This window comes from Typha latifolia, chromosome 15 (assembly GCF_019914945.1).
Source record: "Typha latifolia isolate L0001 chromosome 15, TyphaL0001v2, whole genome shotgun sequence".
Classification (NCBI taxonomy): domain Eukaryota; kingdom Viridiplantae; phylum Streptophyta; class Magnoliopsida; order Poales; family Typhaceae; genus Typha; species Typha latifolia.
The window spans coordinates 7,269,029-7,294,040 of record NC_133100.1 but is presented as its reverse complement, the minus strand read 5'-3'; the positions used below and the strand labels follow the sequence as shown (position 1 = coordinate 7,294,040).

Genomic DNA, 25,012 nt, shown 5'->3' with positions numbered 1-25,012 from the left:
TTAGAATTCATCGATCATTTTAAGGGTATTTTAGTGCATGCAGCTCTCACCGATATTTATAATTTATGCTTGTAAATATTTATAAACATATATTTATCTATATTTATAAATGAGAGAGTGAGAGAGAGTAGTTTGATATATGTATAACGCATAAACTTATGGAAGATACTGTCAGATTAATTCAGAACTTTCGCGAGATACTTTTTTAAAAAGGAATTATTGCAAAATAAATTGAGCAATATCCGTCGAAGATATCAATTGGGAAATCGAAGTTTTGATCATTTTTAAGGGCGTTTTAGTGCATGCGGCTCTCATCGATATGTTTAGAATTTATGCTGATAAGCTGAAATATTTGGGAACATATATGTATCAATATTTATACATGAGAGAGGGAGAGAGAGAGAGAGAGAGTAGTTTTTGATATATACAATTAATAATATATCTTCCACATGCTAAAGTTATAGAAGATATTTGCCATGGCAAGATTTAATTACAGTACACCAAATTGAGATTTTTATAGATCAAAGCTGTGGCTGTTGAAGTGGAAGACTGAGTTGTTCCTTCTTCCTCTTAGGTTCTGTGATCTGCACTCTCTTGCAACACTGGACTGAAGGCTTGGTGGTCCACATACAATGATACCGACATCGGTGCGCCCTATTTGTTCCGAGAAGGAATCAAATATTGCTGAAGAAAAATATGAAACATATTAATGAGTCATCTCATAAGATCAGAGAATAGATAGATACAAGAAAGAAGCATAAAAAGTTAAATTTGTTTGTTCTTGCGGTTTCGTAGTAAATTGTTAGATTGAATACCATTGGCAATCAATGGCACTTAATGGATGAGTTAAATGTCAGTCCAACAAAATTGAAGGATCCAAGCATGTCAGATTTCAGCTTTATTGAAACTCTTACTGGTTAGTTTTCGGCACAAGAACATATCATGGAGAGGTTAAGCTGTCTTCTGCATGGAGGAACTTGGAAAAAGGAAATTTACCTCGGAAATCAGGTCTGTATCCGTATTGAATTGTCTGAAAACTTGCAAGATCTGTCTTAGTAGTCTCATTATCTGCTGTTTGTTCTTTTCGTCGCCCTGAGCTTTTCTCATCGTCAAATGGACATTCTTCATAGCTTGAACTCCTATTTTCCAACTTATGCCACAAGAAAACAACAATTCCACCAAAGACAACAACTCCTGCAACCATGCATAAGATGAATAGGAGACCGCGATACCACCACGCATATATGTTGAAGTGTTGAATGTAGTAAACTTCCACCATGCCAAATAAGATAATGAAGCCAAGAGTAGATACAACAACATAAATTCCTGCCCAGATATTATTCCCTGTGCCAACCAAGCATGACATACTACTTCCATTTGTTATGAAGATAGAAGGAGACTTCATGCTGCCATCAACCTTACCCTCTTCCTGAAATTAATACAAGATTATCAGAGTTCAGATGTTCTTTCTGAAAAGAAAAGATTAAAAAAAGACTGAAACTTGAAAGATAATGGATAGTTAATGCTGGAACTATGTATGCCTACCAACGAAGGCTCTGATTCTTGAGTTACATAAGACTGGATGTCAAGATGCAATTTATCAGAGAAAGAGTGCCAACTCGTCTGAAAATCGACCGCTGAAAGGAGAGAGAGCTCCTTAGATTTTTTGACGGCCCAAACAACTAAGATATTTTTTGGCAGACATGGTTTCCCTTCGCTGATCCGGTGAAGTATGTCGCTCAATATGGCCAAGAATGGCGATACACCAATGCCCCCTGCTACTAGAATAAGATTTTCATACCTGAGAGGACAAAAGGTGAAGGAAAAGATGACAAGATGAGAAATCTCACAGCAAGGGCAACAAATCAACATATCCTGAATTAACATGCCATCGAACAAAGTATCATTTTGTCAGAATCTGCAGTTGTCTTTGAGGATGAGAAGATTACATGTAAATTCAACTATAGTTTGAGAAAAAGGGGAATTCTAACAGAATTGTATAATTGATTTTTATCTTAAACAGTATTTATGTTCTAGATTTTACGTGGATCTTCGCCTGTGTATATTAATATCGGTTCAATTAGGCTTTATTACAAATATAATTTACACAATACTGTGTCCATGTTATGGTTTCTGATATGATGAAGAAGGTGGAAAGATTCCTTTCCTTCGTGATCGTAACCATGATTGAAGCAATCAATTAAAGCATATATTTCTAAATTGCCTATAGGCAGCTACAAAGGAAAGACTTACATCAAGTGGTAAGGTGATTCATGCCCATATGGCCCTTCAACAGAGGCTGTTATTTTACCAGGATTCTCAGTGAAATTAGAGATGATATCCTGCAGTTTACTGGTCCATGTCCCGAGCACCTTAATAAGAACAGAGAGGTGGTATTTTCCATCCAAAGGACTGGATGATACACTGAAGGGATGCCACTGCAACCATGACAGCTCCCGTACTTGAAGGAAAATAAAACTGAGAGCATTATATCGAAGATCTGCAGAATATGAAACAATTGTTGGATTGCAGAGTTATAATTTTATGACAATATAAAACACAATTATTTTGGAGAAGAATTCATACTTGCTGGCTTAGAAAGAATCAGCTCCACTGTTCCACATGGACGGCACGCTGCTGAAACGATATCAACTTTAGTTCTAGATTGGCAAAATCTCACAAAGCGATCAAGAATGAACAGGAAAATTGCTCCGGCAGCAATGCTGAAAATGAAGTCTCCAACATGCAGTGCTAAGAATACTACGAAGATCACATATAGTTGATGGGTGTAGAAGAAGAGCTCGAAGTAATTCTTCCTTACAGGATGCAGTGATGTTACCCACATCAATAGACCTGCTATCAAGCTAATTACTCCAGGAAGATTAGCCACACCAATATCCTTCCAATCTAACATCTGCATGAAAATTTTCGCTCTTTTAAATGATAAATATTGGCAATAAACTTTGCAAATGGGTTCTTGTTTATATATAACTCCATGATATGCATATCTGGGTCTAGGAGATCAATGATCTACACTACTGATAACTATACATACAATTGATGTCTGACACAAAATTTTGGAATTTTGATGTCCAGAGAATCGGATACTATTTTGGTTATATGTCAAAGGATAATAAACAAACATATAGATTTATGTGAACTTACTTCTTGCTTGAAGCGATGCTGCAGCGACCACGAGATCATGTAACACAGTCCATGGAGTGTAAAGATAATCATCGTAAGATGTCCAAGCCAGACATGGTATCTGGTGGCATGCTCGAATGGAATATCTATTAAACGAAGCAGAATTGAGCCCCTCGCGACTGGCAGAAATAAGAATATCATACAGAATAGTCCAATTGAGCCGAAGCGAAGCCCGGTCAACTCTAGCATCAAATACCTGCAAGTTTGTATTAGTATTAGAACCATAGAGAAAAATAAATCAACAGAGAGATGAGTGAGTATATGTCTAGAGATCAATATAGAATATTTTTCCATTGATATAGAATAGGATTGCCTACCATTTCTGCATTGAGGGCAATGAAAATTTTGAAATCAAGCTACTGGTTTCTAAAGTATAAGCAGTAATTGTCCAGATAACATATATGACAAACAGCAGTATGCCGAAAAATTCTGCAGCAGAGACAACACCAAACGGTCCATCAACAAGAACTGGGAATGTCCAAAGGCGAAACCACCAAGACTTCAAATTCTTCTTCCTGATATCAGAACGATCATCCACATAGATAAATGGCATGGAAATCTAACATAATACAAGAAAAGATAGAAAATTTTCCATACTTGAAATTGTCTCCTGAGAAGGCAGCAACATATATGAAAGCCAGAAATGCAACGACCAGAATTGGCGCACTGAAAGCAAGAAATATACTTCCTGCATGTATCAAATTCAACAATTTGAGTACAAATTCTTTACTATATCAACGAAGAGTTTGGTTTAAAAAGTCGGCTAATTGGTACCTGTGATCCCAAAAACAGTTCCTTGGGTGAGATTTATCCATTTCTTCTGCAAGTCCTTCACAAACTCACTGGAGTAGAAGAAGATAGCTACAGCCCAGGTTAGGAAAAGAGCCCAGATCAAAGATTTGAGCACCCATTTGGACAAAGATGGCAAGAGAGGTGTTTTGCCAGAGTAGTCCTTCTCTTGGAGTTCTTCAGATAGAAGTGGTCTGTTAGTGGAGAGCTCAGCCATGGTTTCTTCTCCAACGCTTACACGTTACAACAACTATGTTCCTTTTCTTATAGCAGAAAACCCCTGGTGAAAGAATCTTATTAGTTGGGATGCCCGAGATTATTAATTGCCACAAAATATATGGATAAAACCAATAGATAAAAGAAAAAAAAAAAAAGGTAAACATTCATGCAACACCCTATGATTTCAAGCTGACCATCTTGATCGCAGATGTTTGCATCTTTTTCTTCCAAGATAAAAGTTGTCACAAAAATTTATCGTCCTCTAGGATTCAAATGGTGTGGAGTGGAGGATGCCGTGAATGCGTGATCCGTTCAACAGTGGTTGGTTGGCATTTCATTTTAGTAAAGGCGCAAGAAAAATTTAAGAGAGCGGGCCCAAAATGGAAAATGAAATGCCATCATAGGTGAGTGAGAGAGAGATATGATTGGAAGCTAGGGGATCGCACGCGGCAACGGATGCGTAAATTTTCTACATTTGAACGCGTGGAAGTATTATGGACCAAACTGGGGAGAGAGCTGCAAGGACCAGAAGCTGGTTGTAAGGAATTCGCGCGAACAGGGAAAGCAGACGACATGATGCCACATTGGTTGCAAGAACGGAGGCCACACTATTGTGGAGAAATTGGTGGACCACTTATTCACTGCTTACAGATTACTTGTTCTTGGCTACAAAGAGAGGGTAACATTTTCTTTGATATAAATTATATTTGAAAATGTTCAAATCTTTCTTCCCTTTGTTCGCTTATTTACTTATCACATAACTCACACCGTTGTGATTTTATACCTTTAAATTTTTTAAAAGAAAAAAGAGAAAAATATCAAAATATTTGTTATACCCTATATTTAGATTATAGGAGCATATTTATCTTTTTAATTATTTTCGTTAAGGGGGACGAGAGGCTTTTTTTTTAAGTTAAAATTATTATGTGCAAAATAATGTTGATAATTAAAATGAGCGCTAGTTAAAAATTCTAAGTAGAATTATCTAAAAGGTAAAACAAAAAATCTAACTCATAATCTTTTTTTTGTACGAGAGTAGATGACTTCTAGCTTATAAGACGAAAATATAAATAATCACAAATATAGAGATTTGATGTGGATTGGTTTATCTAGACTAGTTTGGGCACACCATCTAACGATTTTAATTATAAAAAAATAATAATAATTAAATGCACATAATTGATGCGTTAGCGCATATCTGACGATGCGCTTATACAGACCCACAAAGAGTCAGCCCACACTATAAAACTAGTAGATATATTTAGTATAAATCTCTAATTTTACAAGCAAATTCTAATATTCATAGCTGAAAAAATAGAGTTAAATCACTCATATCTACGGTTGTTTAATTAATAATTTCTGTTCAACTAAATTACTTCTATTTCTCGTATATCATCCTGTGTGTATATATATAATCCACCTACTCTGATAAATATTATATAATTTACTTATATGTATATTCTTTTGGCCATAAACTTACTTTGGTAAAAAAAGGTGCCAAATTGATTTGACTATTTTAGGTTTGGGTTCAAGTCAGTTCACGTATAATAGAGGAAGGCAATTTTGGAAAGTGAGTTTCTCTTCACAACTTTATATATATCGAATATTATTATTAATCGCCTTTTTTTAATCCTCTTTTCATTTAATACTTTCGTTATTCACTAATAAATCATAATTACTTATTAGAAATCACTTTCTTTCTCAATTTCTTATCAACCAAACTCGCTAGGAATTGATAAGAGTTATATGAGTGTTTAACTAGAGAAATACCGCTATTTCGAATATTATTTTAAATACTAAGAAAGAATCAATCTATTATATTTGAATCTTATAAACTAAGCTCCAATTTGGATGACTAATAAGGAAATTTATTCACGAATTAAAGATCTTTTATTATGATTAACTAAATATTTAGAATTAAAAAAAGGGGTATTGAAGTATTTGACTTCTTTATATTAGATTGTTTTTAATAATTAATTTACAAATAAGTGTATAACTATCCTTTGTTATCCAGCAAAACATTGGGGAAGTTAAGTGGAATTTGTTTTCCACTTTTTTTTTTTCTTTTTGATCATTTATGAGCCTGAAGGTTAGATATGGGCTGGACAAAGGGCTAACCCTCCATAGATACAGAGGCACTTTAGGCCCCACCGAACTTTTAGCTGTCTAGTCTAGGCTTCAAGCCATATGCGTCGCCGAACAATTGCTTCGAATCAAATGTCGTCGAGACCTGCTCCAAACCGTTGTGTTGCCAAGCTGTTCTTTCAAGCTAACCACACTGCCGAGATATCAATCAAATCGAACCAAACCACCTAACTACCAACCACCAAATAATTTCTCCACAATATTGTATGGGGTTGGAGTTGAACTCATGACCTCCTTAGTTATGAGTAAGGTAGGACCAAGCCACCTAACTACCAACTACCAAACAATTTCTCTACAATATTATTGTTTGGGGTTGGAGTTGAACTCATGACCTCCTTAGTTATGAGCAAGATACCTACCAACTCTACTAGAGTTGGTTAGTGAAGTTATTTTCCACTTAAGCCGGATTTTGGACCCCACTAGGCCAGGCCGAGTAAGATTATCTGCATACGGAATGCAGGAATTCGGTATAGTCGAATACTCGGCAGACTGTTATTTGCTGAGGTTTTAGTGTTTTATCTTCTGGACGATTGGTTGTAGTACATTTCTACATTCGGGATAGTAGACGAGTACAACTTTTATTTTAAAACTCGGGAAAATTTGTGAATAATTCCCTACATTTTGACTTTATTACCCTAAACTCACGATGCAATAAAATTAAGTCAAAAAAGATATACAAAGGGGTTTTTTTTATATAAAAATTAATGTCATATTTGCATCTACAACTTTCAAAACACATGATTATATATATATCTTTAAATTTTTTAATTTTTACATGGATATCTTTAAATTTAATTAATCATTAAAATTTAATTTAGACATAAGAAGATAAAAAGTTTTTATAAATTTTTATTTGTTAAGTTTATTTTTGTTTTTAATTTTAATTTTATTATGCAGACAATTTGAAAAGTAAATGATGGTCTTTATGTAAAAAACATATGTATTGAGGGGTATATAAGTAAATAAAGAAAATTTGAAGCTTATAAAAAATATTAAAAAACCGTACGTATAAATGGTCACAAATTATATAAACTCGTAGATCCAACGAACACTGGTCCCAAGTTTTCCCCCAAGTCCATGGCGTCCGAGTTGAAGGTAATCACGCTGATCTCCTTCCCAAAATCCCACTCTCATCTCTCTTTTGATCTCTTTGCGCTACTTTCTTCTATAATCTTTTTACATTCCTCTCCTTCTTTTTCTCGTCGCTTAAGATCACACTCTACAGCTACTGGCGTAGCTCCTGCGCACAGCGCGTGCGAATAGCTCTTAACCTCAAAGGTCCGATTCTTAACCTCAAAGGTCGAATTTTTCTTGTTGGGTATCGCCGAAATCGCGCTAATATTAGTTTCTGTGTGTCAAAGGGTTGGATTACGAGTACAAGACTGTGAATCTTTTGAAGGGCGAGCAGTCTAATCCGGGTAGGGAGGATGTCATGTTCTATGAACTTAAAACATGTGGAATATGGTGATTAAAACTTTATTTTGAACTGTAGAATTTGTGAAGATTAATCCGATTAAATACGTCCCTGCGTTGGTTGATGGAGATGCAGTAATTGCGGACTCTTTCGCAATTATATTGGTAATTTTTCTTGAGATTTGATTGTAACTTACGAGTGATGGTACCTGTGCAATTTTCCTCTTCAGTATCTGTTAGTAAAATAGTTTTTCTTTGGTTTGTTACGAGCAGTACCTGGAAGACAAGTATCCTCAGCATCCTCTGTTACCCAAGGATCTTAAAAAGAAAGCTTTGAATCTCCAGGTAAAAATATGGTGCTGCAAATCATTCTAGTGAATCTCTTTACTTTTAGAACAGAAAAAGATTGCCTCTTCATATGAGGTAATTAATTAATAGTCAAACAGGTCGTACATTTCTGCAAAATTTTAATTGGCTACTCGCGAATCACTATGTATCAATTAATAGAAAAAGCAATGCCTTTTCAAAGAGCAGGAAGTTCATTTCAGAAATGGCATCTTACATAGGCTGTTTCTTTCAAATTTTATACCTTAAATTATTTGCACAACGCAAAGTCGAGTCTGATTTTGTGTTTGCTCCATTTGAAAATGAAGAAGGATCCAAAATTATCAATATCTTTTATTTGTTGAATATCTGTTGAGTTATTTAGAAAGCTGGCAATTAGTTTATTGCTTTCTGTTTGCCTTATTGTAAACATTAGTATGATTTAGAAACTTGAGAATTGTTTATGAAGCTCAAGACATTGGTGTTGAGTCTAATGACCACTGGAATCACACGCAGGGATTCTTTAAGTCATTTCCTTATCTTCTTGTTGTCTTTCCTCTTGATGAGCATGTTTTTTTTTATTTAAGTAAATTAATCTATGTTTCAGAATAGTGCTGAGTATTTATATTAATAGTGTAAGTTTCTCTTTAAATTCCTTGTTGCAGATTGCAAGTATTGTTAGTTCAAGCATTCAACCTCTTCAAAATCTTCCTGCCCTGGTGAGTAATGGATTTAAGTACTGCTTCAGAAATAGTTTTTTCATTGCCAAGAACAAGTAGTCTTATTTGGGAGATGTCATGCAAGACTGGCCTTCTTTATGTTCCTTCTTTGCAGAGTTTCATTAATGAGAAGTTTGGCCCAAATGAAAAACTTGCATGGACTCAACATCATGTCAACAAAGGCTTTGCAGGTTAGGTTTATTATAAGTTTACTAATTGAATACTATTTTTATAAAAAATTAGAGTCATACTATCTGTAACTCTACTGTTGCCCAATATTGTCTTATTTAGAAATGCATCTCAAAATGATTGGTCCAGAACTTGCCCTTTACACATTCATATGCATACACTTATTCTTGTGAAAAAGTTATATGTCCAAACTGGTGCAGTGCAGTTACTAGAAACCATTCTTGGAGATAGATGAGTTATCTGATCTGTATATAGAAAAGGATAAGAATGGTTAAAGTAGTTAACAGAACACGGTATTGTGGGTGGATTAGCATGTTCCATCATCCACGTATGTCTGAACGTGTATTAGCCATCCACAAGGATCATCCAGAAATTCAAGTCCTGAAAGAAAGCAGTAAGAGAGTAAGTCTGAGTAACTCATATATAGGTCTAACTTGAAGGCGCTACAGTAGACATATTGTTCCATGTTTTGCTTGTTCTAGGCTCATGGAACTTGGCCTCATTTTTCTATGCCTATGCTTTCATTTGGCTTTTTGATAATCATTATTTGGTGTTAATATGGCGTTCTCCCACGTTTCATCCTAAAGTCAGGTTCCATCTATGTTCTATTCCAGCACAAGTGAAATGCTTGGGTGACCTTTTCAGCCTTTCAAAATGCAATTCTATTATGATCCTTTGTGCTGGCTCTGGGATCCGCTTGTCCTATTTGGCATGAGAAGCTTTACAATCACCAATCAACAATTCACATAATTTATCACTTGCTGTAGATGGTGAAAGCTGTATCTGTTTGTAGGTTTGTAACTACTCCCTGTTCTACAGCATTATAATTTACAAACTTATGGTGGCTGAGAACAATCTACTTTCTACAAAAGCACCGTAAAATCAAAAGGCATTATACTGGCTTAAAAGTTCCTCTAAATAATAGTAAAATCATCCTCTTTTCTCCATCCTATAAATTTAGGATATTTTGGAATATATTAAAGCAAAAAAGCACAAGGACTAACTCCTAACCATGGATATTATTGTCATAAATTGGTAATCCAATTTTAATTTTCTCCCAAGGATAGTCTTTGTCAGATTTCATGTTCTGCCTACTTGGAGCATGGGTTAATGCTATACATATTAGCTTCAGCACCTGCTCCATTAGCACCCTGAAATCTGCCCGGCACTCTCTCTTAGGCTTACTTTCTTTTGTTTCTTTTCTTTTTTGTGTTTCCTATGCACACATACTCTAAAATTAGGTCCCAATTCTGCTTGTTAAGTACTGGATTGGTGCACTTTCTTGTTTTTGCGGTCATTTGTAGCCGTATTGTTGGTTCTTGTTTCTTGATATTACTTTATGATTATCTTGGTTGCTCAAGAATACTTTGATTTTATCCATCTTTGTGTTCAGCTTTCTAATCATATCCTTCTTTTTATTTATTTCTGGATCAGCTCTTGAGAAATTGGTAAAAGATTCCGCTGGAAAATTTGCTACAGGAGATGAAGTCCAAATGGTTCGTGTATTAAAGCTTGTTTCCTTCTTAAGAATGCCTACAGGCTGCGATCGAATAATCTGTCTCTGGATTTTCGAACGCTCGTACAACTTAAAATCTTCAGAACTCAAAATTCTTCAATCCGAACTTCAGAACTCAAAATTCTAAAAATTTAAGCTATTAGAGAATAATAATTTTTATATTTTATATTCTAACATGGCTTAGTATATCTATTATATAGACGTTTCTTTCTCAAAGCTCGCGGATTATTTCTTTTCCCATATTTCATCATTAACTTCTTGGCATGGTTAATCCTATATTTTAGGGGTCAAATAAGAATTTTCACTGGTACAAATTAACTGTTAATATTTCTGTCTGATCAAGTTGATACAAACACATTAATTTCCTATTTGATGATCAAAGTATGCTGTTGTCATCTTAATTGACTGGTAAGTTTACCAGTATTTTACTGATGTGATGAAAATTTGCAACTTGATTTTTGCCATATACAGGGTGATGTGTTTCTGGAGCCCCAAATCTATGCAGGAGTGACGCGCTTCCAAATTGACATGGTAAGATTGCTTGTTTCTGCTGTGTCAAATTCTTGACTTCTTTTGCCTGGTAAGAATATTAACCTAAGAGTCCCACCAATTAGAATAAGATGCAATTCATTTCATCCAATAGTCCTGGAAGTGAGAAAAATGGCTTCCATTACAAGGTTATGGAAACAAGGAATTATGCACTATTGTCGCACATTAGTTGTTTCGTTGTTCTTGAAATAACAAAAGATTCCGCAGACCTGTGTTTTAATCCTTCTACGGAACTTGATACTAAAACTAGTCATAGTTAAATTTTCTTTTTCTTTTGCACGAAGTCGATTCATTAAATCTTGTGAACTCCTTGCTTTCTTGCAGTCCAAATATCCTACTCTACAACGATTACATGAGGCATACATGGAGATTCCTGCATTTCAAGCTGCGCTCCCGGAGAGACAGCCAGATGCACACTCATCGTCCTAAGAGGTCAAGAATCAAGATCACTTACTCTCGTAGGTGATCAATAATAAAAGAGAGGCAAATGCTGCTTCTGCTCTCTTTGTTGTTGGCTTTGCTTTTGTTCTTAGAGTTATGGATTTATTTGTATCAAATCTAGAGAAAGAACTACTAAGCCAACCAAAGACCCTTTACTGCTGCTTAGATCTGTTCAGGTTATATATGCAGGTCATATATATATATATATAAATTAGAGATGCTAGCACTGATCTTTGCCCATATGAAACAGTGCTTTTGGAACTTCTATAATGAAAATATTCTCTTCTGGCATCTACATCCATGATCCAATTGGATTGCATATTTGCATGGCATCTACATCTACATACTCTTGTGACAAAAGCATTTGTGCTATAAAATCTACTCTCTTGTGGCTGTTTCTTACTTTGTTGGTGTGCTAAGCAAGTATATTGAAACTTAAATATGAAACTATTATGTGAGTTTTGCCGTGTCAGCAGAAATTGCTGAATCAGACAGCAAGTAGCTTTTCGATTTAGTCACTTATATGAAAAATTAAGAATTGCTGCTAAGTATTAGGGGGAATACTTTTTTTCCCATAAAACATTGAATCAGCCGTCGTATATTAATTTTGAGGTAAATTAAATACATGAAAAAATCATAAGATATTTTAATAAGGGTAAGTTTTTATTTTGTTCTAGTTTAGGACTCAAGTTATATGTGTTGTCGCATAATTACTCCGAATCAAACGCCGTCAAGATTTGCTCTAAGTCGTCGCGCTGCCGAGCTATTCGTCCGAGCTAGTCACATTGTAAAACCATCAATTGAATCGAGCCAAGCTACCAAATAACTAAATAATTTTTTTATAATATTATTTGGTGTTGGAGTTGAACCTATAACCTGAAAGTACTTACAAACTCTACTATAATTGGTTGATTTAATAAGGGTACATTAGACTAGATATAAGTTATTTTGAATTTTGGGTTCGGTAGTAAACTTATGAGATGAGACGACTACAACTTTTATTTTATATTTCCGGAAAATTTATAAATAGTTCCCTACATTTTGACCTTATTACCATTAACTCGTGATGCAATTAAAATCAAGTCAAAAATGATATATGAAGGTTTTTTTTACATATATACACATATACCCTTCAAAAAATCCTATATTTGCTTGTATAACCCCCTCTAAATGTCATATTTGCGTATATAAATTTTTTGTTGTTGATAAATTTGGCAACTAATATCTCACCAAGCTCAAAACTTCAGGTATCTAATAAGATACATGAATCATCTCTATACACCCAAACTATGAAGTCCAGATGGTAGAGAACCCACCTAATGAACCGTAAAAATAGTTATAATATTTGATTTGCTAAGATATAAGAGCTTATTGCCGTAAGACTTTGACCAAAATTTTAGAATTAATTTTAAATATAATATTTTTCAATCCTTTCTTATGCCTCTCACAGTCCCACTTTTAACATAAAGGATAAAATTTAAATAATTTAGACATAAAAAAAAACTGAAGGTATATACAAGTAATTGATGGTATCCATATGTATCGAGGGATATACAAGTAAATAAAGATCTATTGAAGCGTATACACGCAAAAAAGAAACCCATATATAAATGATAACTAATTACATCCAACGCCGCTCACAAGTTCCCCCCCCCCGAGTCATGGCGTCCCCATCGAAGGTAGTCACGCTAATCTTCTTCCCCAAAATCCCAGTCTCCTCTCTCTTTTGATCTCTTTGAGCTCCTTTGTTCTGCAATTTTTACATTCCTCTCTTCCTTTTAGCAGATCCTCTCGTTGCCTAAGCTCACACTCTACAGCTACTGGCGTAGCTCCTGCTCACAGCGCGTGCGAATAGCTCTTAATCTCAAAGGTCCGATTCTTTCCCCTCCTTTTTAATCAAATTAGACATGGTTCGTTCAAAAGGTGGAATTTTTTTTTTATTGGGTAATCGCCGAAATCGCGCTAATATTAGTTTCTGTGTGTCAAAGGGTTGGATTACGAGTACAAGGCTGTGAATCTTTTGAAGGGCGAGCAGTCTAATCCGGGTAGGGAGGATGTCATGTTTTATGAACTTAAAACATGTGGAATATGGTGATTAAAACTTTATTTTGAACTGTAGAATTTGTGAAGATTAATCCGATTAAATACGTCCCTGCGTTGGTTGATGGAGATGCAGTAATTGCGGACTCTTTCGCAATTATATTGGTAATTTTTCTTGAGATTTGATTGTAACTTACGAGTGATGGTACCTGTGCAATTTTCCTCTTCAGTATCTGTTAGTAAAATAGTTTTTCTTTGGTTTGTTACGAGCAGTACCTGGAAGACAAGTATCCTCAGCATCCTCTGTTACCCAAGGATCTTAAAAAGAAAGCTTTGAATCTCCAGGTAAAAATATGGTGCTGCAAATCATTCTAGTGAATCTCTTTACTTTTAGAACAGAAAAAGATTGCCTCTTCATATGAGGTAATTAATTAATAGTCAAACAGGTCGTACATTTCTGCAAAATTTTAATTGGCTACTCGCGAATCACTATGTATCAATTAATAGAAAAAGCAATGCCTTTTCAAAGAGCAGGAAGTTCATTTCAGATATGGCATCTTACATAGGCTGTTTCTTTCAAATTTTATACCTTAAATTATTTGCACAACACAAAGTCGAGTCTGATTTTGTGTTTGCTCCATTTGAAAATGAAGAAGGATCCAAAATTATCAGTATCTTTTATTTGTTGAATATCTGTTGAGTGATTTAGAAAGTTGGCAATTGAATTAATTTATAGCTTTCTGTTTACCTTATTGTAAACATTAGTATGATTTAGAAATTTGAGAGTTGTTTATGAAGCCTAGGACATTGGTGTTGAGTCTAATGACCACTGAAATCGCACACATGGATTCTTTAAATCTTTTCCTTATCTTGTTCTTGTCTTTCCTCTTGATGAGCATGCTTTTTTTTCTGTTTATTTAAGTAAATTAATCTATGTTTCAAAGTAGTCTTGAGTATTTAATTATTTATATTGAATTTCTTGTCACAGATTGCAAGTATTGTTAGTTCAAGCATTCAACCTCTTCAAAATCTTCCTGTCCTGGTGAGTAATGGATTTAAGTACTGCTTGAAATGGTTTTTTCATTTCCAAGAACAAGTACTCTTGTTTGGGAGATGTCATACAAGACTCTGCTTTCTTTACGTTGTTGCAGAGTTTCATTGATGAAAAGTTTGGCCCGAATGAAAAACTTGCATGGGCTCAACGTCATGTCAATAAAGGCTTCGCAGGTTAGGTGTATTATAAATTTACTAATTTAATATTATTTTATAAAGAATTAGAGTCATAATATATGTAATCCTACTGTTGCCCAGTATTGTCTTATTTAGAAATGCATCTCATAGTAATTGGTCCAGAACTTGGCCTTTACACATTCATATAGACTACATTGATATGCATGATTATTCTTGCGACAAAGTAATATGTACAAACTGGTGCAGTTACTAGAAACCATTCTTGAAGATAGGCGAGCTATCTTATCTCTTTATAAAAAAGAATAAGAATGGTTAAAGTAGTTAACAGAATGCTGTATTTGTGGTGAATTAGCACGTTCCGTCATCCATGTATGTCTGAAGGTGTACTAGCTGTCCACAAGGATCTTGTCATCCAGAATTCAAGTCCTGAAAGAAAAATAGTAAGAGAGAAAGTCTGAGTAACTCATATAGTGTCCTAACTTGAAGGCGCTACAAAGCAGACATATTGTTCCATGTCTTGTTTATTCTAGGTTCATAGAACTTGGCCTCCTTTTTCTATGCCTATGCTTTCATTTGGCTTTTTGATAATCATTATTTGGTGTTAATATGGTGTTCTCCCATGTTTCATCCTAACGTTAGGTTCCATCTATTCCTGCACTAGTGAAATGCTTAGATGAGTTTTTTCAGCCTTCCAAAATGCAATTCTACTATGATCCTTTGTCCAAGCTCTAGGATATTTCGCATAATTTCACAAATCACCAAATTCACATAATTTATCTCTTGCTAGAGATGGTGAAAGTTGTCTGTTTGTAGATTCCTAACTGCTCCTTGTCCTACAACATTACAATTTACGAACTTATAGCAGCTGAGAACAATCTACTTTCTACAATCAGAAGGCATTCTACTGGTGTAAAAGTTCCTCTAAATAATAGTAAAATCATCCTCTTTTCTCCATCCTATAAAATTTAGGATATTTTGGAATACATTAAAACAAAAAAGCACGAGGACTAACTCCTAACCTTGGATATTTGTTATAAAATGGTTATCCAATTTTATTTTTCTCCCACGGATAATCTTTGCCAGATTGCATGTTCTGCCTATTTGGAGCATCGGTTGATGCTATACATATTAGCTTCAGTTAGGTTCAGTACCTGCTCCATTAGCACTCTGAAATCTGTCCTGCACTCTCTTAGGCTAAGTTTATTTTGTTTCTTTTCTTTTTTGTGCTTCCCATGCACACATATTCCAAAATTAGGTCCCAATTCTGCTAGTTCAGTACTGGATTGGTGCATTTTCTTGTTTTTGCAGTCATTTGTAGCCATATTGTTCTTCCTTGTTTCTTGATGTCGTGGCTGCTCAAGATTACTTTGATTTTATCTATCTTTACATTCCGCTTTCTAATCATATCCTTTTTTCTTTACTTCTGGTTCAGCTCTTGAGAACTTGGTGAAAGATTCTGCTGGGAAATATGCTACAGGAGATGAAGTCCAAATGGTTCGAATATTAAGCTTAGCTTGTTTCCTTCTTAAGACATGTTTCTATTTCTGGGGAACATTAACAACAAAAGAGTCATCTGGAGAAAAACTCAACATTTGAAAATGTCCTTTCTAATGTTGTTTGTTATTGTCCACCATTTCCAATAGCCACCATCATGCTATTCAAGCATTTAGTTTCTTTCTGACGACCTTCATCAAAGCCTTATATTTACCCCGGCTCATCCAGATCCTTGCTATCTAAATCAGTTTTACAACTCTTTGACATTTGTTGATGCAAACCTAGAATTCTGTATGTAGTATATTTTTTGCTTCATGGGTTATACCACATACTATCTCAACACTCTGATAAGAAACATTCATCTTATTTTGTTCTATATTATCCGCATAACATCTGAAATCACCTACTCCATCAAGATCTTCTTTGGTATATATAGCTTGATCTATCTCTCCATTCAATACTAGATAAAGGAATGTACATTTTGCTAGCTCCTGATCGTCTATATAGACTTCACTTTTTCATAGCGCTGTACATTCTGTTTGTATTATATATCTTGTTTGTAGCTTGTTGGCAGATTTTAAAACTTCTTATAGATTTGATCAGTCAAAATCTTTTCAATATCATAGAGTGCCGAAGTTCTCTTTTTGATGAAATGATTAGTCATATATCTGACACTGATATTTGATAGACATTTCTTCTCAGAAATTAGGTTCATTTATGATTTACAAAATATATGTCTTAGTATGAGCTCTCTCTCTATATATATGGCCATAACCAAAACTCATTGGTCAGGCCACAATTAGCAAAATGATGGTATAGTATGTGCTGTGAACTTACCAATTACTTTAAAGGCTTAAACTATTAGAGAACAATAATTTTTATATTTTGTATTTCTAACACTTCCACCCACTTTCTGAAATATATTGATAAGCACAAGAAGTAACTTATTTTAAATGGGTGAAGGTTTTATATTTTAGATGACAGATGAGCCTAGTAAAATATGAACTCAGGACTTTACTTTAATATCATGTTAATTAACTAACTCTAAAAGTTTAAGCTATTAGATAACGATAATTTTCATATTTTATATTCTAACATGAGCCCTGTATATCTACATAGACTTTGCTTTCTCAAAGCTCACCAGATTATTTCTTTTCCCATATTTCATCATTAGTTTCTAGGCATGGTTAATCCTATATTGGAGGGGGTCAAAGAAGAATTTTTCAATGGTACAAGTCAACTGTTAATATTTCACTGGTACAAATCAATTGGTATCTTAATTGACTGGTAATTTTACCAGTATTATACTGATGTAATGAAAGTTTGCAACTTGATTTATGTCATATACAGGGAGATGTGTTTCTGGAGCCCCAAATCTATTCAGGAGTGACACGCTTCCAAATTGACATGGTAAGATTGCTTGTTTCTGCTGTATCAAATTCTTGACTTCTTTTACCTGGTAAGAATATTAATCAAGAGTCCCACCAATTAGAATATGATGCAATTCGTTTCATCCAATAGTCCTAGAAGTGAGAAAAATGGCTTCCATTACAAGGTTAAGAAACCGAGGAATTATGCACTATTGTCGCACATTAGTTGTTTCATTGTTCTTGAAATAACAAAAGATTCCGCAGACCTGTGTTTTAATCCTTCTGTGGAACTTCATACTAAAACTAGTCATAGTTAAAAAAAATTCTTTTTCTTCTTTTGCATGAAGTCGCTTCATTAAATCTTTTGAATTCCTTGCTTTCTTGCAGTCCAAATATCCTACTCTAAAACGACTACATGAGGCATACATGGAGATTCCTGCATTTCAAGCTGCGCTCCCGGAGAGACAGCCAGATGCACACTCATCATCCTAAGAGGTCAAGATCACTTACTCTCGTAGGTGATCAATAATAAAAGAGAGGCAAATGCTGCTTCTGCTCTCTTTGTTGTTGGCTTTGCTTTTGTTCTTATAGTTATGGATTTATTTGTATCAAATCTAGAGAAAGAACTACTAAGCCAACCAAAGACCCTTTACTGCTGCTTAGATCTGTTCAGGTTATATATGCAGGTCATATATATGTATAAATTAGAGATGCTAGCACTGATCTTTGCCCATATGAAACAGTGTTTTTGGAACTTCTATAATGAAAATATTCTCTTCTGGCATCTACATCCATGATCCAATTGGATTGCATATTTGCATGGCATCTACATCTACGTACTCTTGTGACAAAAGCATTTGTGCTATAAAATCTACTCTCCTGTGGCTGTTTCTTACTTTGTGAGTGCTGAGCAAGTATATTACAACTTGAATTCAAGACTATTATGTGAGTTTTTCTGTGTCATCAAAACAGCTGAGTTAGACAATAATATATATGTCGTCGTTCAGTTCAGTCATTTATATGAAAAATTGAAAATCGCTTCTAAGTATTCGGGAAATTTTATTTCGCATAAATCACATAGTCCATAACTCGCTGAACTAGAAAACGATTTATACTTACAAGACGCTATCGAGTATATCAGTTTTGATGACTCGACAAACTCACCTATCGTAAATAAATTTTGATGTTATGTTATTTTGAATCCTGATAAAAATAGGAGTAATTTTTTTCTCCTCTACTTGAGTAAGGTATTTTGGGTAAGATATTTTAATAAGGGTATGTTAAGACTGGATAAGGTATTTTGGGTTAGGTAGTTAATTTGACTTATAATATTTGATAAAAATATTAAAAATATAGGGTGTAAATCGCAAATAGGTGAAAAGAAAGGACGTTAAATGCAAATTTCCCTTTTTTTTTCCTTCTTTCTTTTTCAATAAAAGAAACCAAAATTTTCGTCTTCCTCCCCCACTTCACCTTTCTTTTATTTTTTTTTATGCGAAAAGCCAGACGCTCTCGTCTCCTCCTCCCTCGTCTCCGCTTTCCCTCCTGCCCTTCGATTCGATACAGAAGAAGGGAAGAAGAATTCCAAACCCTAGCACAAAGGTAGTGCCCGAATTCGTGCGATCTCTTCCATCCTCCATTTCCCTCGTCGAGAATTAACTCGAAAAGAAGAGAGATAGAGAAGGTTAGAAGGAAGGAGAGAAGAACGACTCGCGATGGAGGCGAAGCCGGTGCCGGATATCGTCGCGAAGCAAGCGGAGCTCCGGAGGCTCGACGGCAATACCTGCTTCAAGAAGGAGCGACTCGGCGCCGCCATCGACGCCTACACCGAGGCAATTCTAAGAACCCTAACTTTTGTCCCTAACTTCTTGGCGATCCGTTTCTCGATTCTGTGGAAATGTCTGATATAATTCGCTCTCCAAGTCAATCCGCAGTCAATCCCTTCTTTTCTTGTTCTTGACCGAGTCAATTGTGGACATGTTCGTCGAAGTTGAGTTTTCTTGGTCTTATCTTGTCAGGCGATTACGCTATGCCCGAATGTTGCGGTGTACTGGACCAACCGAGCTCTGTGTTTCCGGAAGCGGAAGTACGTCTACTAATTTTATTTTGGTATTGTTTCGTGTGATTGGTTGATGGGATTTTATTTTATTTTTTTATTAGGGAGTGGGCAAGAGTTGAAGAGGATTGCAGAAAAGCTCTCGAACTTGACAGTGGTTCGGTTAAGGTGTTGTTTAATGTTGCCAGATGATTTCATTTTTTCAATGCTTTGCATCTAATTCTTGATATAATATTTATATTTCTTTGGAGAATTATTAAATCTGTTTTGGCCTCTTGTGAGTGAAGATTGTTTTGAAATCTAGCCCTGGTGCTCACTATCAGAAATTTCATATAGGGTGGCAGTTGCAGACTGTGTCTGAATTTTGCAATATTGATTTCACATCTTACACACACTTCTTTTAATTCCTGGCATGTGGAGTTCCTCAGAGGGATGACACTTCATGAACTGCACATGTACAATTGCATCGTACAAATTTGTCATATGGATGTACATTTCTATACTGTGCTTGTTAACTTTGCTGAAATAAGGAAAATTGATTAATATCTCCAGAGCATGAATTATGTACGCAATGTAGTTGATTGCTTCGTTATGAATTTTCATCAGTCAACTTCAGTAACACAATGTCAGGTTGGTGTGTATAAGCTATAATTCTGAATCACTCCCCAAGCTAACTGCACTTTAATTGGCTATAGTTTGATATAGGCTGATAAGGTCTTTGTAAGATGTTGTCTTCTTAATGTGGCCAAGCTTGGTTGAATGGGGACCATAATATATAACATACAATAAAATGTATCTTTGTCTTTCATTAGTTTTCCTTTAATTCTTTATATATAACATCATTGTGTTATTTAGGAGGCACCTGAGCTGAGTATTTTGTGGTAGAGTTTCAACTTTTAAAAACAAAACAATAGCTGGAATATATTTAATTTGAAGCTTGTTCATGTCAGTGTAATCTGAACTTTTTTAGACTTATATACTGAAACTATAAAATGTTCTTGAAGAAGGTTCCACACCTATCCATAAGCCCAAGATATTGTTAAATTATAAGAAACATTATTTATAGCCAACTTTAACAATTATGCACTGAAATACTAGAAATCTTATATTAAAACTTGGAACCAAGTTTTAACACTTGTGCAGCCATTGAGTACAACTCAGAATTTGAAAAATCTTACCCCAAGGTGCAAAAATTTGAGTGTATCTTTTCTCTCTTCATCTTGGGATTGTTTCTTTACAATCTCAAGGAGCAACCAAAGGCTAGAGAAGTGTTAAAAGTCCAAACCTCTTCCAAAGATTTATTGTAATGTTTGTAGTCCAACTCTATTTATAAGTAGAACTATGATTTTGTATTAGTTGTTCCAATCAATGCTAGTCTTCTATGAATTCCCAAATTCAAAATTTTTAAGATGCTTTTCTCTGACTTCTATAACTCACCTGATACAAGAGGCTAACATGAGTTCCTCCATTTGTTAGCCCATCTAGTATTCCCAATTTTGAGCACTGAAGTTGCCCTAACTAGGAGAGACGGAATCTTATACTTAAGAGTTAGGACTTTGTTAAGACATGAGCATATCAATTGTTGATACCAGGAGCTTTGCTAATCCAGCATGTGATGTTTCCTAATGCAATTGCTTCTTATTTGTGATACACTATTACTAATTGCTGAGGGATACTATGTCTTAGCAGAATTTTGTTATTGTAGTTGCAGTTTTATTGAAGTTGATGTATTTAAAGGTCTTTGGTTTTTTTCTCCGTTGAAACATATATTTGTATTGAGAACTTCTAAGCTTCAGCTTCTTGTTATAAGTATTCTTATTAATGAATGTTGTCTATTTGTGTGTTATGAATCTTATGATGAAGCATGCTGGCATTTTCTCACCTATGATCATTCATAAGCAAATTATTTTCTTTGCGTTTGCAGGCTCACTATATGCTGGGGCTTGCACTGCTTGAGAGGCAAGAATATGCTGGAGGAATTAAAGAATTGGAGAAGGTTATTATCATTTTACTGTAGTCTCCCTCTTCTATTCCCACTAAGTAAATTAAAGGGTCAGTTGCTACATAAATATCTTTTATGAGGTTTCATGGCATTTAGCTGTTGCTTAATTCCAGTACAATGCTAATTGCTTTTTCTAGCTACTCAGGTTTAACAAAGAAAATCTTCTGAATTACTTCCTCTTGCTCCTTAATTTTTGCTGGAGATATGCCATGGCATAACTTTTGATTGATGTAACTGGTAACCAGATTTCTGTAACTTGGACTTTGATGATAATATAATATCATAATTTGGAAGTTTAAATTTATGCTCTTTAAGCATTGCAATTTGTAGAAAGAGTAATGAAGCATTACAGTAAGGTTCGTATTCTTTTGACCACATTGTGTCAGGCAAGTCTTGATGTATTGATTTCAGCATTGGTTTCAACTAAGCTTATTGAGTTTTGGTTGTAACTGTTTCAACAGTTTTGGTAGTTTCAATCTCAGGCATCTTTTTGAGGAAAAAGAATAATGTAGGCAACTGGATTAACCTAGAAAACAAAAGTTCCGTTACATTTTGGTATATCAAAGGTGATGCTCTAGACTACCTTCCCACTATATGTATGCATATACAAGTTGTAGTACAAAGTACAAAGTTCATACTAAAAGTTCAGAAAAAAATCTTTAGCATTTTTATAGCTTTTCATTGTGCCTCAGCATTGTAGAAACTAACACTAAGATGGTGAGGGAAAATTATTCTCAACATTTTTCACCTCGGGAATGAGGTTTTCTGAATTCTATTATGTACTCAATGGCTACCAAAAGTGGTAAACGTTTTTAAAGTTTTATAATAAAGTTTGTACTCTAACTCTGTGTGTGTGTGCGCGCATGCCTGTAACTATAAATATGAAGAAAGAAAGCAATACTGATTTTGTTTCTCATATAAAGTATACACACACCTATACACATATATAAGTATGTCATGATACATGAATTAATTTACTTTTGAAATAGGCAATCAATCTTGGTAGGGGTGCGGATCCTGTGGGCTACATGGTGGAAGAGATCTGGCAGATTCTTGCTAAAGCAAAATACATGGAATGGGAACATTCATCTAGCAAACGATCCTGGAGACTGCAGAATTTGAAGTGGGTTACTTTTTTCACTTAGTGAACTATTACCAACTTTTTCCAGATGGAAAAGGATAGAAAGTAGTTTTTAAGTGTAAGTGCCTATTCTTCTGTCTTAACCTTACAAAATAGTGCATATACATTAGGGAGGCCTGTGAAAATGCTCTACAAGAACATCATTTTCTTGATGGCTCTCATTTGGAAGAAGGTTTAGAAGGTGCGGCAAATGACCACTCTGAGCAACTCAAACTTCTAGAGGAAGTCTTTAATAGAGTTACTCAAGCTGATACACCAACAGATGTGAGATTTGTGTTATTACATCAACTTGAATAATTCCTTTTGTACCCTTGTCTTTTCTTCTGTTAAGATGTTGTAATTATTGACATTTTAGGTGCCTGACTACCTATGCTGCAAGATTACTCTTGATATCTTCCGGGATCCTGTGATCACTCCAAGTGGTGTTACATACGAAAGGGCAGTGCTTCTTCAGCATCTTCACAAGGTGATTCTCTGTTTTATCTCATTATATTGGATCTTCTGCTTCTTTCTTTTTCTAGATGTACATCCTTTGCAGCTGATTGTAAAACATTCATCATAGGTGGGGAAGTTTGATCCAGTAACACGAGAGCCTCTCGAAGAACACCATTTAGTGCCAAACCTGGCAATCAAGGGAGCAGTCCATGCCTACCTGAAAGAGCATGGCTGGGCTTACAAGACGAGCTGATGGTCAGCACACAGAAATGGGTCCTGCAAACTGAGTTATCAAGCTGTAGATGATATGTACCTTTGCATTCTTCTAATGCTATTCTGGGCTTTGGTTAGAATGATGTTTTTATTTTAGCTGCATTTGAACTCTCACATTTTTTATGAGAAGTTCTTACTATATGATCAATTGTAATGGATAACTATATATTCTAAGTGTACAGTTTGATTTGGTTACTTGAGACACTTCATTTTGTACATATGAATGAATAGATGCTCAAGAAGCACGATTTGCTAACGGTATTTGATGGGCTCTTTATTTAATCTATCTTACAGCAATTTCTCTTCATTATTCAGATCAAGTTGATGCCATTTTTGGTGCTGAGTTAATCACTCAATTGAGAAACTTCATTATTTTTCTAAATTAAGCTATTTGTCCCCTGCATCTTGCTATAATTTGGTTAAGTAGATCACTGTGAATCTAAGCTGAACTTACTATTGTTAGGTTTTAATAATAATAATTTGCCTCTGAAAAACTCCAATGTTTTGGAAGGTAAGCTTAATATATTTTAGAACATCTGATTTTATTTTCATTGGTAAATATGTAAAAATACTCCTTGTTTTGATCTTCCTATGATAGTACCTAACAAGGTTGCTAACTTTGATTTAGAAAGCATACACATTCTGTCATCTTACTCAACTGCAGTTGTGCATACGAATGGTTTACAATTTAAATGGTCTTATTTATGTGCAGTTGATTTGGTCTTATTACATTCATCACTTACTATTTTGTGTTCAGTATGATTGTTTTTTCCAGCGTCAACTGGTGTTATGCTTCACTTTACAGTACACAAAGCCTTCTGAATCTAATTTTCACTAAGGTAATAAACCAATAATTCACTTGAAACAGTAAACTGTTATGCTAAAAAAAGTTCTACAGTAAGCAACTTCATTATCAGAGTTGTCATCAATAAGATGCCATCCACTACTTTTACAATACTAACTTCATACATGGAGAAAAATCATTAAATTTCATACTTCACAAAGCTTGATATGCCAGTCATTGTGTCTGCTATTACCATTTAACTATCATTCTTCCAAATGGCATTGCCAACCTAAGGTATATATGTCCTTCATCTATGCACAATCTTCTTGTCATACACTGGCAATATCTGCTGTTAGTGCTATTAGAACCGTCTATCAGGCAGGTAAGGACTTTCCACAGACAGACACACTCAAACATAAAGAAACAGAATGAAAGCACACCCACAATGAAAGAAGAAAAAGTAAAAAAACAGTAGAAGAGAGAAATCAAGAGCGAACTTATCTTTACTTTGGTAGGAACTCTTAATGGGTGTGATGGTGACTCTTTTTTTATTTTTAATTCTAATAAGATGAGATAAATTATCATATGGTGATGAGTTCACACTGTCCTCATGGTCCAACCGACATTAACCCCTCGGTGGATTGGTTCAAGAGAAGAGATGAAGAGGGCAAAGGGTTTTGTACAACAAACTAGGTGTATTTTCGTCATCATAAAAGTC

The 25,012-nt window shown here is 34.9% G+C and overlaps 4 protein-coding genes across 5 annotated transcripts; 3 read left to right on the top strand and 1 right to left on the bottom strand.

The window, feature by feature from the left end:
- Positions 1-351: 351 nt before the first annotated feature.
- On the bottom strand, positions 352-4,509 carry LOC140802426 (ferric reduction oxidase 7, chloroplastic). Its single transcript, XM_073157950.1, has 10 exons — positions 4,407-4,509; positions 3,979-4,273; positions 3,802-3,892; positions 3,522-3,719; positions 3,166-3,400; positions 2,587-2,914; positions 2,254-2,500; positions 1,546-1,801; positions 997-1,429; positions 352-684 (listed from the first exon to the last, which is right to left on the bottom strand). Exons 2-10 carry the CDS (start codon positions 4,208-4,210, stop codon positions 515-517), a joined length of 2,190 nt encoding a protein of 729 aa, XP_073014051.1. The 5' UTR covers positions 4,211-4,273; positions 4,407-4,509; the 3' UTR covers positions 352-514.
- Positions 4,510-7,377: 2,868 nt separating this feature from the next.
- Positions 7,378-11,803, top strand: LOC140801696 (glutathione S-transferase zeta class-like). The gene is made up of 10 exons (XM_073156928.1): positions 7,378-7,452; positions 7,569-7,635; positions 7,719-7,775; positions 7,850-7,935; positions 8,044-8,115; positions 8,760-8,813; positions 8,929-9,004; positions 10,437-10,498; positions 10,990-11,049; positions 11,392-11,803. The coding sequence occupies exons 1-10, from the start codon at positions 7,435-7,437 to the stop codon at positions 11,494-11,496; spliced, it is 657 nt and encodes a 218-aa protein (XP_073013029.1). The 5' UTR covers positions 7,378-7,434; the 3' UTR covers positions 11,497-11,803.
- A 1,326-nt stretch (positions 11,804-13,129) lies between these two features.
- Positions 13,130-18,391, top strand: LOC140801694 (glutathione S-transferase zeta class-like). Of its 2 annotated transcripts, XM_073156927.1 has the most exons (11): positions 13,147-13,187; positions 13,294-13,378; positions 13,497-13,553; positions 13,628-13,713; positions 13,822-13,893; positions 14,537-14,590; positions 14,700-14,775; positions 16,172-16,233; positions 17,408-17,490; positions 17,584-17,643; positions 17,991-18,391. In XM_073156927.1, exons 1-10 carry the CDS (start codon positions 13,170-13,172, stop codon positions 17,621-17,623), a joined length of 633 nt encoding a protein of 210 aa, XP_073013028.1. In that variant the 5' UTR covers positions 13,147-13,169; the 3' UTR covers positions 17,624-17,643; positions 17,991-18,391. The 2 variants fall into 2 exon arrangements, with proteins under 2 accessions (XP_073013027.1, XP_073013028.1); XM_073156926.1 differs by lacking the exon at positions 17,408-17,490 and having other exon boundaries at positions 13,130-13,187.
- Positions 18,392-19,063: 672 nt separating this feature from the next.
- Positions 19,064-23,771, top strand: LOC140801693 (E3 ubiquitin-protein ligase CHIP-like). The gene is made up of 8 exons (XM_073156925.1): positions 19,064-19,435; positions 19,622-19,689; positions 19,764-19,827; positions 21,584-21,655; positions 22,651-22,784; positions 22,913-23,066; positions 23,158-23,268; positions 23,365-23,771. The coding sequence occupies exons 1-8, from the start codon at positions 19,319-19,321 to the stop codon at positions 23,488-23,490; spliced, it is 846 nt and encodes a 281-aa protein (XP_073013026.1). The 5' UTR covers positions 19,064-19,318; the 3' UTR covers positions 23,491-23,771.
- Positions 23,772-25,012: the final 1,241 nt, after the last annotated feature.

Bases quoted from the DNA above. Each gene is read 5' to 3' on its own strand.
- LOC140801694 (XM_073156926.1), top strand. The intron at 16,234-17,583 runs GTTCGAATATTA...TGTCATATACAG, and splicing joins CAGGAGATGAAGTCCAAATG to GGAGATGTGTTTCTGGAGCC. The intron at 17,644-17,990 runs GTAAGATTGCTT...GCTTTCTTGCAG, and splicing joins CACGCTTCCAAATTGACATG to TCCAAATATCCTACTCTAAA.
- LOC140802426 (XM_073157950.1), bottom strand. From the start codon at position 4,210: ATGGCTGAGCTCTCCACTAACAGACCACTTCTATCTGAAGAACTCCAA. The intron at 3,720-3,801 runs GTATGGAAAATT...TTCTGATATCAG, and splicing joins TTCTCAGGAGACAATTTCAA to GAAGAAGAATTTGAAGTCTT. The intron at 3,401-3,521 runs GTAGGCAATCCT...ACAAACTTGCAG, and splicing joins TTGCCCTCAATGCAGAAATG to GTATTTGATGCTAGAGTTGA.
- LOC140801693 (XM_073156925.1), top strand. From the start codon at position 19,319: ATGGAGGCGAAGCCGGTGCCGGATATCGTCGCGAAGCAAGCGGAGCTC. The intron at 19,690-19,763 runs GTACGTCTACTA...TTTTTTTATTAG, and splicing joins CTGTGTTTCCGGAAGCGGAA to GGAGTGGGCAAGAGTTGAAG. The intron at 21,656-22,650 runs GTTATTATCATT...CTTTTGAAATAG, and splicing joins GAATTAAAGAATTGGAGAAG to GCAATCAATCTTGGTAGGGG.
- LOC140801696 (XM_073156928.1), top strand. The intron at 7,776-7,849 runs GTAGGGAGGATG...TTTGAACTGTAG, and splicing joins GGGCGAGCAGTCTAATCCGG to AATTTGTGAAGATTAATCCG. The intron at 11,050-11,391 runs GTAAGATTGCTT...GCTTTCTTGCAG, and splicing joins CGCGCTTCCAAATTGACATG to TCCAAATATCCTACTCTACA.